The 15,157-nt window shown below is 39.4% G+C and overlaps 1 protein-coding gene and 1 long non-coding RNA gene across 3 annotated transcripts in view; both read right to left on the reverse strand.

Annotated features, from left to right (window-relative positions):
* Window positions 1–7,054: 7,054 nt before the first annotated feature.
* On the reverse strand, window positions 7,055–7,712 carry LOC124284590. 2 transcript variants are annotated; one of them, XR_006900589.1, is made up of 4 exons: window positions 7,601–7,712; window positions 7,539–7,569; window positions 7,149–7,365; window positions 7,055–7,086 (listed from the first exon to the last, which is right to left on the reverse strand). It is a non-coding gene; the product is annotated as an uncharacterized LOC124284590 (long non-coding RNA). The 2 variants fall into 2 exon arrangements; XR_006900588.1 differs by lacking the exon at window positions 7,055–7,086 and having other exon boundaries at window positions 7,139–7,365.
* A 546-nt stretch (window positions 7,713–8,258) lies between these two features.
* The window catches only part of LOC124284591 (titin-like), a 143,322-nt gene continuing 136,423 nt past the window's right edge, over window positions 8,259–15,157 (reverse strand). The window contains exons 8-9 of the mRNA XM_046720699.1: window positions 12,549–12,608; window positions 8,259–11,854 (exon numbers count right to left, since the gene is read on the reverse strand). Coding sequence (XP_046576655.1) covers window positions 11,730–11,854; window positions 12,549–12,608 — 185 coding nt within the window. The 3' untranslated portion in view covers window positions 8,259–11,729. The remainder of the gene's footprint in view (window positions 11,855–12,548; window positions 12,609–15,157) is intronic.

Here is a 15,157-nt window from a genome sequence, read left to right on the forward strand (position 1 = left end):
AATTGTATTTCCTTCCAATGTAGACCTAATTTTCGCAGAATGCTTATAATTCTCAAATTCTCCTTTAAAAAGGTATAGATGTAGTCACAATGCTGTGAAAATACATAAAAATAAATGAAAACACACCTGACATTATAAGTGCATAATTTGAATTTGATTGGATTGTCAGGAAGTAATATATATGATGTATTTTTCTATGGAGACATATTACTTTGCATGGGGTACACCACATGGACAGAATTTTCTGATTAACAGGTAACATTATAGAAGTATAATCCTCAGGCCAATATAGCTGAATCAACAGGCAGAAAGTCTGTATTTTATGTAAGCTTCATTCATTTTCCAAACAGACTCCGCAGCTATAAAATATCTGTAGACAGAAATTAATCAAAGGTTCTTGGACACACAGTGGGAAGTAACAACAGAACCGTTTGCTAAATATCCATCTTCCATAGATTATTATGAAGATGTGTGTCAGGTTTATAAGAGACACTACTTATATTCCACATAGTGCAAGCATATTACATGATGTCAATTTGTATGGACTAAAAAATCCAAAATGGTTCAATCTAATATAGATCATCACCATGCTTAATTGTATATTAGCGAATCAGTCTGACATGACAATTTAAAGAGATTCTCATTTCTCAAATGGTCTTAAGTGTTTAACTTAAACTTAATATACAAGCATGTTGACCTTAACGCAAGGTTGAAGATATTTTGATTGACATATTTCTAGTTCCTATACTGACCATGAAGATCGTCCAGTGTGACACCAGGTGTCGATGTCCTTCCACTGTACCCCTGCTCAGTACAATCATGGACCCAGGTGTCTAGGTTTCAGCTGCTGTGTTACCTGCAAATCTTTGTAATAAATGTGTAGTACTGTCTATCACTTTGTATGTTACTTGTATGAAGTTAAAAATAAAGTCATTGATAATTTTCAATATTTGTTATGACTTAAGTTTTTGCTGATCAAGTTTTTATCCTGGAGTGGTCATCTCATATGGACTGCCTGCCTTGTCCAAGCTAATCACTGTCAGCCTTTATAAGACACATATCTGCATTTCCTTGAGAATTTTGAGAGTCAAGGATGGACCAGTAGTTTTAATTTCATGTAGCTTCAAGTAAAACAAACAAAAATCTTAATTCATTGTGGGTTGTAATCCCAGATTCACTCGTACCTCCATGGCTAATGATTCTTTAATTGGTATTTCCAACTCATCACCTTGGTTTCAGCAACAATGTAAGTGCATGAAGCCAGCGTCACTTCACTTGAACTAGTTGTCACACTGTTATGTGTTTTAACTGATGTTACATTTCTATGAAATTCTTTTGAGGATTGTAAACATAAATTGTAGATATACTATTCAAGGAAGGAAAATGCATAAGCAACAAAATCCTTTCCATGATCATGAGAGTGAGTGAATATGGTTTTACACTGCATTTAGATATATTCCAGCAATATTACAGCAAGGGACACCAGAAAAGGTCTTCACACATTGTAATCATGTGGTGAATCGAACCCGGTCTTCAGCTTGATCAGCGTACACATTAACCACTAGGACACACCTCCACACCACGTGATCATATGAGATTATGATTCTGTCACTAACAGAGGCTTGTATTCATGAAACATTTGAAGTAGCGATCAGCGTACACATTAACCACTAGGCCACACCACCACACCACGTGATCATATGAGATTATGATTCTGTCACTAACAGAGGCTTGTATTCATGAAACATTTGAAGTAGCGATCAGCTTACACATGAACCACTAGGCCACACCACCACTCCACGTGATCATATGAGATTATGATTCTGTCACTAACAGAGGCTTGTATTCATGAAACATTTGAAGTAGCGATCAGCGTACACATGAACCACTAGGCCACACCACCACTCCACGTGATCATATGAGATTATGATTCTGTCACTAACAGAGGCTTGTATTCATGAAACATTTGAAGTAGCGATCAGCGTGCACACATGAAGTAGAACCACTAGGCCACACCACCACTCCACGTGATCATATGAGATTATGATTCTGTCACTAACAGAGGCTTGTATTCATGAAACATTTGAAGTAGCGATCAGCGTACACATGAACCACTAGGCCACACCACCACTCCACGTGATCATATGAGATTATGATTCTGTCACTAACAGAGGCTTGTATTCATGAAACATTTGAAGTAGCGATCAGCGTACACATGAACCACTAGGCCACACCACCACTCCACGTGATCATATGAGATTATGATTCTGTCACTAACAGAGGCTTGTATTCATGAAACATTTGAAGTAGTGATCAGCGTACACATTCACCACTAGGCCACACCACCACTCCACGTGATCATATGAGATTATGATTCTGTCACTAACAGAGGCTTGTATTCATGAAACATTTGAAGTAGCGATCAGCGTACACATGAACCACTAGGCCACACCACCACTCCACGTGATCATATGAGATTATGATTCTGTCACTAACAGAGGCTTGTATTCATGAAACATTTGAAGTAGCGATCAGCGTACACATGAACCACTAGGCCACACCACCACTCCACGTGATCATATGAGATTATGATTCTGTCACTAACAGAGGCTTGTATTCATGAAACATTTGAAGTAGCGATCAGCGCATTACATGAACCACTAGGCTACAACACACCACCACTGATCATATGAGATTATGATTCTGTCACTAACAGAGGCTTGTATTATGCAGTGTCACTAACACATACATGAACCAGGACACACCACCACACCACTTGTATTCATGAAACATTTGAAGTAGCGATGGTACTAGCAGTGATTCTTAATAAACAAATCAAATCATTACTTTGCTAATGAATCTGGTCGGTGGCAGCCATATGCAGAGTTCAAAGTACTATCCACTTTTTTAATTAGCAAAATTTTAATGTCATAAATAAAATCAGAGAAGAATGTGCAACACTTTCCATTTTTGAAACGTGACAATGTTTTGTGAGAGAAAATGTGAAAGTTTTCTAGTGTTCATTATGTTGTCACAATTTTGAAAAGAAACATGGTGATCAGAGTGTGATAATAGCACCTTGTACATTGAAAACATCTCTGTAATCTCAAGACAAAGGTGCCAAGAAAGAATCATGATTATCTTAGAAGAGTCACCATTCTGTTCATGCATATCAAATATACTATTTGTGTGCGGAACCTCTATTGAAGATACCTGGTCTGTGTGCGAGTCCTGTTTTTTGTTGTACCCTCGAACCTGTGCGAGTCCTCATTTTGTTATACCCTCGAACCTGTGCGAGTCCTGTTTTTGTTGTACCCTCAACCTGTGCAAGCAAGTCCTAATTTTGTTATACCCTGTGCAAGTCTAATTTTGTTAACCCTCAAACCTGCGCAGTCCTAATTTTGTTATACCCTCGAACCTGTTGTACCCTCAAGTCCTAATTTTGTTATACCCTCGAACCTGTGCAAGTCCTAATTTTGTTATACCCTCAAACCTGTGCAAGTCCTAATTTTGTTATACCCTCGAACCTGTGCAAGTGCGAGTCCTAATTTTGTTATACCCTGAACCTGTGCAAGTCCTAATTTTGTTATACCCTCGAACCTGTGCAAGTCCTAATTTTGTTATACCCTCGAACCTGTGCAAGTCCTAATTTTGTTATACCCTCGAACCTGTGCAAGTCCTAATTTTGTTATACCCTCAAACCTGTGCAAGTCCTAATTTTGTTATACCCTCAAACCTGTGCAAGTCCTAATTTTGTTATACCCTCAAACCTGTGCGAGTCCTAATTTTGTTATACCCTCGAACCTGTGCAAGTCCTAATTTTGTTATACCCTCGAACCTGTGCAAGTCCTAATTTTGTTATACCCTCCTAATTTTGTTAACCTGTGCGAGTCCTAATTTTGTTATACCCTCGAACCTGTGCAAGTCCTAATTTTGTTATACCCTCGAACCTGTGCAAGTCCTAATTTTGTTGTACCCTCGAACCTGTGCAAGTCCTAATTTTGTTATACCCTCAAACCTGTGCAAGTCCTAATTTTTCTCTTCCACAAGGAGTTGTGAGAGTCCTATTTTTTTGTATACCCTTGGACTTGTGCCAATCCTAATTTTTGCTATACCCTATGACTTGTGTGAATATCCTAATGTTTGTGATACTCTTGGACCTTCATGTAACCCCTGAATTCACTGATGGCACCTATTGACATCTCCTTCCCAAGTTACAATGTTCGAAGCCCATTTCTGGTGTCCCCCGCCGTAATTTTGTCCCGCCGTGATGTTGCAGGAATATTGCTAAAAGCGGCGTAAAACCAAACTCAGTCAGTCAGTCCTTCACAAGTACATGCAATCATGCTAAATGTGAGCATATAGGGCCAACAAAATTGTCTCCTAGCATACAGTCTGAAATATACCTTCCTCCAACCCCTCAAGTTACTGATGTTATTATATCAACCACTTATTATGCTTTGAAGTGTAAACAAAATGGAATCCCGCAATGTTGAATTAGTTCAAATAGACCCCAATAATTCTTTTGTCACAAAGTATCAATGTGTTTATCTATCAACCATAAATATCATTGTAAGGACTGGGCCCTGCTTTGGAAAGTTGTAGTTTCTGTTTTGTTTTCCATTTTATTCACTACTCATGAAGATCCGGGTTAGAGTTGATCTTCAGCAACCCGTGCTTATTGTAAATGGCAACTAATGGGATCGGGTGGTCAGGCTCGCTGATTTAGTTGACACTTGTCATGGTATCCCAATTCTGTAGATTGATGCTCGTGCTGTTGATCACTGGATTGTCTGGTCCTGAATATTTACAGGCTGCCACCATATAGCTGGAATATTGCTGAGTGTGGCGTAAAACTAAACACCACCCAACCATCCAACAACTGTAGATTCTATGTCTGTGCAGATTTTCTGAAACAATTTTTCAAACATTCCAGAACATTTATGTGAGCAACAGTTTCATGCTGCTCGTCCTTACTTCCCCAAATTGCATCAATATACATCTGAATATTTTTCATAACAACCCACTGCAAAACCACTAAAATATTTCAATAATTATCCTGAAATAATCATCCTTTATTCTCAATCATTATGTCCAAGGCCTACAGAATGGAACCACACAAATGGTCTTCCTTGAAAAACAACACAAGACAATGTTCAGGTTTTTTTACATGTATATTCATTTCTTCTCGGCTCATTACATACTTACAAATGCATGTTACATGAATACATCATATAAATAATGCAGTAGTATAGAAAATACCACTGCTAGAGATATGTACACCAGGAAATTACAGACGTGGTGGATGCAGAACGGTATATCTGAAAGTACAACCAGTCTTGAATTGGTGCAGCCTAACTCGATTTTATACAACTGACCTTGACACAATGCAACCAGCCTCAATGTAGGGAAACCACCCAACACACCATGCAAACAGACATGACACAGGGCCACCAGCCTCAATATGGAGCAACCAACATACAGACTGTGCACCCAGCTTGACACAGAGCAACCAGCCCCAATCTGATGCAACCAACATACAGACTGTGCAACCAGCTTGACACGGAGCAACCAGACCCAACGTAGTGTAACCAACATTCAGACTGTACACCCAGCATGACACAGAGCTGTGGTGCAGCCAACATACAGACTGTGCTACCAGCTTGACACAGAGCAGCTAGTCACAATGTGGTGCAACTAACATACAGACTGTACAAATGGACTTTACACAGAACAACCAGCCTCAATGTAGTGCAACCAACATACAGACTGTGCTACCAGTGCCACTGATCTGCAACCACCCAAAACAGTGCAATCAGCCTGTATGAGTTACAACATTGGAAACAGCAAAACTGTCCTTGACATCATTCAACTCGCCGAGACAAGGTGCAGTCTCGGCAGTGCAACCATCCTTCAACGCTAAAGTTAGACAAGACACCAATCCAACCTGGTGTCGCTTGAGATGACACAAGACTTGACACGACACCACCCAACATGGTATGACATGATACCAGATGTGCATCAAGGACTTGGTGACTCCAGTGATGGTTGATGCTTCAGTAGGTCTCCCTGTAGCATGTCAACCATACATAACCATCCATGTTAATGGGCTATTGTTTCTTCAAAACCATAAAGTGCTGATGATTTGAAGTAATTGTCTGTGTTGAACAGCTGTTTGAGGGAGTTTTACTACCCATTAGTTCGTGGGACTAAAAGTCACTACAAGCAAATTAAGCTGAAATTACATAACATCGTTCTTAAGGATACTGTTATTGCTCCTTAGCTTGGCCGAGGATCAATGTTTAGGCAATATCAGGAGCACAACTAATCACTGACAGCTGTGTGACAGGAACAGAGTTATACACATGCAGACAGAAGGTATAACTAACAAAACACTTTCTATTAAGTACTAAAACTCTAATCAATTACCATTTTTCTCATCTGTAACCTTGGTTTTCGGGGGTCAGTCCTTGAATTATCCTATGAGACACTACACTGAAGTTGGTAATAAGAGATGGACGAGAAAGATACGACAGCACAGGAAACCCAACTGGAAGCTTTGGCCTGTCTGAATGCATGCTCCTGACAACCCTGACAACATGAGGCCAGTATGTCATGAACCTTGACAACATGAGGCCAGTATGTCATGAACCTTGACAACATGAGGCCAGTATGTCGTGAACCTTGACAACACGAGGTCAGTATGTCATGAACCCTGACAACACGAGGTCAGTATGTCATGAACCTTGACAACACGAGGCCAGTATGTCATGAACCTTGACAACATAAGGCCAGTATGTCATGAACCTTGACAACATGAGGCCAGTATGTCATGAACCTTGACAACATGAAGCCAGTATGTCATGAACCTTGACAACATGAAGCCAGAATGTCATGAACCTTGACAACATGAGGCAACTATGTCATGAACCTTGACAACATGAGGCCAGTATGTCATGAACCTTGACAACATGGGTCCAGTATGTCATGAACCTTGACAACATGAGGCCAGTATGTCATGAACCTTGACAACATGAGGCCACTATATCGTGAACCTTGACAACATGAAGCCAGTATGTCATGAACCTTGACAACATGGGGCCAGTATGTCATGAACCTTGACAACATGGGTCCAGTATGTCATGAACCTTGACAACATGAAGCCAGTATGTCATGAACCTTGACAACATGAAGCCAGTATGTCATGAACCTTGACAACATGGGGCCAGTATGTCATGAACCTTGACAACATGGGTCCAGTATGTCATGAACCTTGACAACATGAGGCCAGTATGTCATGAACCTTGACAACATGAAGCCAGTATGTCATGAACCTTGACAACATGAAGCCAGTATGTCATGAACCTTGACAACATGGGTCCAGTACGTCATGAACCTTGACAACATGGGTCCAGTATGTCATGAACCTTGACAACATGAGGTCAGTATGTCATGAACCTTGACAACATGAGGCCAGTATGTCATGAACCTTGACAACTATGTCATGAATGACAACATGAAACCAGTATGTCATGAACTTTGACAACATGAGGCCAGTATGTCATGAACCTTGACAACATGGGGCAACTATGTCATGAACCTTGACAACATGAGGCCAGTATGTCATGAACCTTGACAACATGAAGCCAGTATGTCATGAACCTTGACAACATGAGGCCAGTATGTCATGAACCTTGACAACATGAGGCCAGTATGTCATGAACCTTGACAACATGAAGCCAGTATGTCGTGAACCTTGACAACATGAGGCCAGTATGTCATGAACCTTGACAACATAAGGCCAGTATGTCATGAACCCTGACAACATAAGGCCAGTATGTCATGAACCCTGACAACATAAGGCCAGTATGTCATGAACCCTGACAACATAAGGCCAGTATGTCATGAACCCTGACAACACGAGGCCAGTACATCATGAACTATTAGTTCAATCCTGTTCCAGGACATGATGGTATACCTAGGTATTGCTGACAATGGCTGGATACAGTTGCTGTTAGTTCCTTTGTTCGTCCCCAACATATGTAATGAGGCATTAGGGATTACATTATGTTTAAAGATTGAACATGAGTGCGTATCAGAACACAAATGTTAAAGTGAGTATGGTTTTAACCCGCTTTTAGCAATATTGCAGTGATGTCACGGCAGGGGACACCAGCAATGGGCTTCACACATTGTACCCATGTGGGGAGCTCTAACCACCAGGCTACCCCACCGCCCCTAGATGTTAGATGTAAGACCAGATGACATAAGATCATACTGTGGGAAACATCAAATGTATCCCCATTAATAAAATATTTAATTCTGAAAACAAAAATGAGTAAATCTAAGTAGATATTGTACCAAACACAAACCTTTTACTGATTTAACATATTTATATGCATCAAATATTCTGATATTGTATTTTATGCTAAACGTGAGAAAAATTCTCCAAGGTTTCTGTTCAAATAAAAACGATATTCAGACTCTGACTTCTTTCTATACATACAGGTTCACATGACAAATCAATATAATTGGTATACAAAGAAATACTGCTGGTGAACAAAGATACCATCACTCCTTGCAAGGGGAAACACAATGTGAACATTTCATCATCTCAACAGATCTCGAGAATTAAATCTATTTAATGTAGTGAATCTTAAACTGAAGTAATTACTTGAACAAATGCTACCTTCAGTTGTCTGACATACCTTGTAACTTTAGGCAAACAAGTTGACACATGTAAAATACTAAAGTGTCCAGTGATCAACTAGTCAGATGGATACTAGGTGCTATATAAATGAAATATTATTGTTATTATCATATACCTGTAAAATTCTGGATGTTCATAATTTGTTCCTAGATCTGCTCTTGATGAAATGAAACAATCCATTTTTATCATTTAATACAAAAATTGCAGCACAGTTGTACACAACAAAATGTTAGTTTTCATTTCAAACCTATATAACCCCTTCTTGTTAGTTTACATAACTAAAAGCACCTGACCACCCCCACCCCCCTCTCAGGCAGAGATTTGTGTATTTATACTTGCAGTGTAAACAGAGAAAACCTAGATGTTCCACGTTGATGAAGATATACAAGGTGAAAGATGCACAGTGATGACTGTAGAGGATTATGACCACAGTTATGATACAGTTACGCATGGAGTACTTATAAAGTGTTTTCCAGTGGTTCACCGTTATGGTCAAAGAACCTGCAGTGCGGTGTGAGTGATGCTCAAATAATATACCACCTGTTACATCACAAACATAAACTGAACCCGTAAAAAACGAAATATATCAGTTCCCGTTTGCCTAGAAACAAATATTTCTGTTTATCTTAGTGTATCAGTTGTTGCTTAAAACACTGTGCAAGAAGTTTATACTAACTGAAGCTCTCATAAAATCAACAGTCATCCCTGACATGCTGAAGAATATTAGTGTCTAACACGTACATTTACCAGCTGATCTCATCACGTTGTAAATATAACCTGCTGTTACATCACAAAACTGTTGAGTCACGTAGACATAAACGGAGCCCGCAAACAAGGTATATCAGTTCTTGTTTGCCTAGAAACAAATATTTCTGTTTATCTTAGTGTATCATATGTTGCTTTAAACGCTTTGCTGGAAGTTCATATTTAATTGAAGCTCTCATAAAATCAACTGTGATTTACTGACGTGTTGAAGAATATTAGTGTCTAACCGTGTACATTTACCAACTGATCTCATCATGTAAAATACTCCTCATGAGGAACATTATATTTAAGAAACAAAGACCAAGCATAATTAATTAGAAAAGAAGCCCGAGTTTCATACACATAATGGGATGCTATGTTTTGCGTTTATGAGGACCACCACATTATCACATACCTAATAAATCTTATTTAACCTAACACACACAGTAAGATCTTAATCTGTAACAGCTGAAAGCAAAAACAACATAAATTTCTGTTTTTCCTTGTAAATAAAACTACACATTCTATGAACTTCTGACATTAATTTTGCTCCTTTAAATGGACAACAAATAATAAGGAACAAACTCCAAGCACTGGATGTCACCAAAGCACAGAAATCAAGCAGATTGTGAGACACACACAGTGGTAGGATATCACATGGCATTGGAGTGGCTAGAGGCATGAAGACAATGTCCCATGTGAGTAGGTGACTGTACAATTTATACAAAATGTTTAATATCATACACAGTCTGCATCAATACATCAGTGGCTGGGCAAGAAACGCTCAATAGTTCAGGGATGCATGTTGGCGTCCACCTGGTGTCCAGTAGACCCCATTAATCAAGCAATAAGTGTCTGATAATGATGACTCCAAGTTTGACAGGATATCTTCAGTCTGGTTATGTAGAATGGCAATGTCATTACGAAACTACAGGAGAATGTTCTGGAGAATGTTCTGTGTTCCTTCTGTTGTTCTGCAGGAACACATCCCAATGCTGACTGTCACAGTCACAACACCCATCTATGAACATCGGTGCTTTACGTTTCAACAATGTCTGACCAGGTCCACTTGGTAACATGATTATCAACACTGCTGGTCACAGTTTCAGGAAGGTTTGTGTCGTGATTCAGCCAAGATGAACACAGATATTACGACTACATTAAGTGGATGATGTCTATCAGCAGTAATGGAGATTGTTGTCGCATGAACTATTCCTAAGTCACACATGACTAACCGGGTGGTAATGGTGTTGTCTTGACTTGATATCTCTGTACAGGTAGCTGGACATAACTGTCCAGTTTCAGTAGGAAATCTGACAAAATACTTCTAACACATCACCCAAAGTTTCATGTTTCCATGTCACACACTGCATGCCACAGATCTGGCTAAACAAGAACTTCTTGATTCTCTATCATATCAACCAGTGTGTACACTTCTTGACAGGATTTCTTCTGTTTATTACAAATATTTAATTGTTCAGATGTTTCATCAGAACAGGGTTTCTATTCAGCTTCAGACTCCACAGATTTGTTTCCTCATCACTGCATCCCATCCTTCTTGAGTCAGGCCGGCTGTTGAATTTTTTACATTCTTTTGTTTTCAGAGCTTGTTCAGCAAGAGCATTAGAAATTAACACCAAACTAAACGGATTTTGGTTCCTGAGTGACAATTTTCCAACATATTGATCCTGGTATTTCTGATTCACATTCCACAGTATTTCCAACTGTACAGAACAAGTCACTTTATTATCTTGCAGTGGGACCTGGTGAAGAAAAGGACTAGTAAACCTTTCAGTGAAGCATTGTTAACTGACTGCCTCATTGCAAGTCTGCAGGAAACACTGAAGAAAGCCAGATGCCCACATAAGTTACGACTATGATTCAGAGCCTCTTGACCATGTTGCTGTTGCTGCTGCTGCTGCTGCAGTTCCGTTTGGTCATCAACACAAAAAACACACTTTTGGATCTCATATGGAACATAATAACCTTGCTGACAAATCTTATGTCAGTCTTCAGGAAAATATTCTTGATTCTCAGGCCACCATGACCAGAATGACAGCATTCTTATTTCTGCTTAACAGACAGAACAATTCTGACAACTCAGCAACGCTGTTTCCTACACTCGTGGAGTCTACAGCTCCTATCACCTTCCTGATGCCATTGTCTTAGAACCAATTTTCAGTTTGATATAAATGATCCATGAATATGTGCTTCTGCTTCTCACATGTATACTGGAGGCTACAAGGTCTGGTACATCTGCTAACTGCTGCCTGGTTCAAGTCCTCCAGTGTTGCAGCAGCACTACAGTCACGATCAACACACTGACCAGCCACTGACCAGAGACAACAGCTTGTCCTGGAGAACTTGACCCTGTCTCCTCTGTCTGAAGGTGACCAGAGTCTGAAAACAACATATTTTGTAAGTTCCAAGTCAAGGATTCTATATCAGTCATCATAAATGATTCATTGGTTTCTTATGAAAAATTGAAAGTTTTTAAGTACCTATTTTAGACTATATAAAACTAACTTTCAGACTAAAGTGTCTTACAATGTTCAATCAAGTGGTCAGTGAATAACCGCTGTTAGGTATATAGATTTTCAGTTTTTTCACAAAGGGACTTGAGACAAAAGGGAGGCCTCATCACACCATATCAACTTTGTTTCAACTGTGTCTACTGAAAACAATTCTAAAAATGCCATCGATAAAATTCTTGAGCAATGGTCAGGAAAAGAATTCAAACATGATGTCTTTGATTCCCAAATGAGTGAGTGGGTGAGTGAGTATGGTTTTACACCGCTTTTAGCAATATTCCAGCAATATCACGGTGGGGGACACCAGAAATGGGCTTCACACATTGTGCCCATGTGGGGATTCGAACCCGGGTCTTCGGTGTGACGAGCGAACGCTTTAACCACTAGACTACCCCACCGCCAGATTCCCAAATGAAGAACCTGGGAATATCAGCACTATACACAGGGATAAGTGATGAAGACATGTCAAATGACATCATAAGACATCGTAACTGCTCCTGAGCAATGATGTTAGATGGCTGGATCAGTGAAACTACAGCGTAAGTGTAAAACAGCTGCCATACCGTACTCACTGTAGTGAGGCTGTGTCTGAAGCTGTTCATGCTCTCTCTCAGGGCCGTGCTCTGCAAGTTGAAACAGTTCTTTGTAACAAGTTGCTCATCAGTGAGTTGAGTTTAACACTGCACTGAATAATTGTCCAGTTATATATGCATGTCAGCTTACTGTGGATTGAACCCATGAGGATCATGTCAGATCTGATCTTCAGTAACCCATCCTTGTCACAAGTGGCAACTTAATGAATTAGTCTGTCAGGTGGCTGACTTGGTTGATGTATGTCACTGTACATGTATTGCTTAGATTGATGCTCATAATGTCAATCACTAGATTGTCTTGTCCACGCTAAATTACATAAATTACATTACAACTCTGTCATACAGCTAAAACATTGCAATATTTAGCAATAGTGAATGAGTGAGTATGGTTTTACGTCGCTTTTAGCAATATTCCAGCAATATCACTGCAGGGGACTCCAAAAATGGTCTTCACACATTGTACCCACGTGGGGAATCGAACCCGGGTCTTCAGAGTGATGAGTGAACACTTTAACCACTAGGCTATCCCACCACACAATATTTAGCAATAAACAGATAAACCAAGAATGTGTGAGGAAATTCTGAAGTGATGTAGGTCTTAGACATTTATTATTTTGGTGAAACACATCAGAACTGGAATGGTGCCAACAGACATCAATACATAATCAGCGTGAACAAGGACTTAACCCACATTTATAGGTTTCTGACGAGCCCAAGAGATGCAATTGAGCAACCACCCTACACACGCCTCATTTTTTCTCAGACACCTTATGTTTCAATCCGTCTCAGTCTGCCTTTAAGTGATCTGTCAAATTGATGACTTTTTGTAAGTGGCCAAAATGCATCCTCTTTCCCAACTCCTTGACATTGACCTTTGTCCTTTCAAGTACCATAACAGGATGAGTTCCTGGATGTTTACAGTTGACAAGATAAGTAAGTACCCAGTTTTCCAGATCAGATTTTGATTTTCTGCAGCTAAAATGTTAATATTGGACATAAATGTCCTTAATTTTCACACTTTCCAACTTTTTACCCTCAAACACACATACATATATGTACATTACTGTCCAGTATGTCCACAGCAAACTTTCCCCTAATCAAGAACGTATCTCTACAAAGACAACTTTTTAAACATACTGTACTGTTTTTGACAATATTTAGAATGGATACAGACACATACTTCTGTTGGGATATTCTGATTATTCTATTCACAATGCCAGCTGAGTGAGGCAAAGTGGCTCATTAGCCTGAGGTTCTGTGCACAGTCTGCTAGTCTAGCCAAAATCTTGCAATCATTATATTAGTCTCAGTACTAGATTTGTCCTGACTGTGATGCTTGGTTTGTCAACACTAGACCCATGCTTCTGGGTTTTACTATAGTAGTAAATAGTGCTGGTATTGGCATACAACCTGCGATACGATACATCACGATGCTAAAATTTTAGTCACGACGATATATTGCCAAAGTATCCTGCACGGAAGCTGCGATACGATACGAATCCCGACAAAAGGGTGACGATACGATACGCATCACTATACTAAAATATTTAATTCTAACACCAACTCTGAAACACCTGAATATCAAAACAAAACTATTTTAAAGTATTTCGTCAAATTCCACCAGCGTTTTTCAATGTTCATTCAGAAATGAGATAACTAAGTTTATACATTGACTTTGTGAATGATAATAACATGTGAGCGCTGTCTGACACAGTTCTTGACGCAAGAATTTCCGAGAAAACATTTACTTATGAAGGGAAAATAAGTAAGCAAATATTTTAATCATCAAACAAACGTGAGTCTTTCTTCTTGACAGATATCGCGATTTGGCAATATTCGAAGTAAAACATTGATGTATCGTTGCCCATTTGAAGTATCGTATCGGAATATACGACAATGTATAACTTTGTATCGATTCACTGTATCGACGGCCCATGGATCGATGTATCAATGTGTATCGATGAATCGTCAGACCACTAGTAGTAAATGTCCATGACCTCGTGCTTTACTCAAACTGACATACCATGATATATCTGAAAGATTCCAATGTTTCCAAACAGGCACACGTTTGCCCTCTGAATGTACTGATGATGTTGTACAGGGGCAAGGTAATAACATCTTATTGCCGCCAGACTTGTTTTCGTAATAATAGTAACAATATAGTAATAATCTGTAAATAGTAACAATCAACTTGCATCTTTAACCTCATTTCAAAGTCTGTTGCAAGTCTGGTTTATAGAATAAGTGAGTGAGTAAGTTACTACACCCCTTTTAGCAATATCACAGTAGGCGATACCAGACTTTACATACTGTACCAATGTGGAGAACCGAACCGGGGCCTTAACAAACGCCTTACCCACTAGGCTACTGCCCTGAAGAATGAGTGTGTGTGCATGTATGTGTGTGTGCATGTGTTGTTTAATGACTAACTAAGAAATATTTCAGCTATATGATGTTGACATGTAAATAATCGTGTCTGGACCAGATTAGTCTGTCATACAGACCCTGAAGCAAATATATCCAAGAAAGCCTATGCAAGTCTAGAAAATGTGGCAAGTCTAGATTTCCACAGCTTCAGG

The sequence above is a fragment of the Haliotis rubra genome, unplaced genomic scaffold (genome assembly GCF_003918875.1).
Source record: "Haliotis rubra isolate DU_JTF1 unplaced genomic scaffold, ASM391887v1 Scf34, whole genome shotgun sequence".
In the NCBI taxonomy this organism is placed as follows: domain Eukaryota; kingdom Metazoa; phylum Mollusca; class Gastropoda; order Lepetellida; family Haliotidae; genus Haliotis; species Haliotis rubra.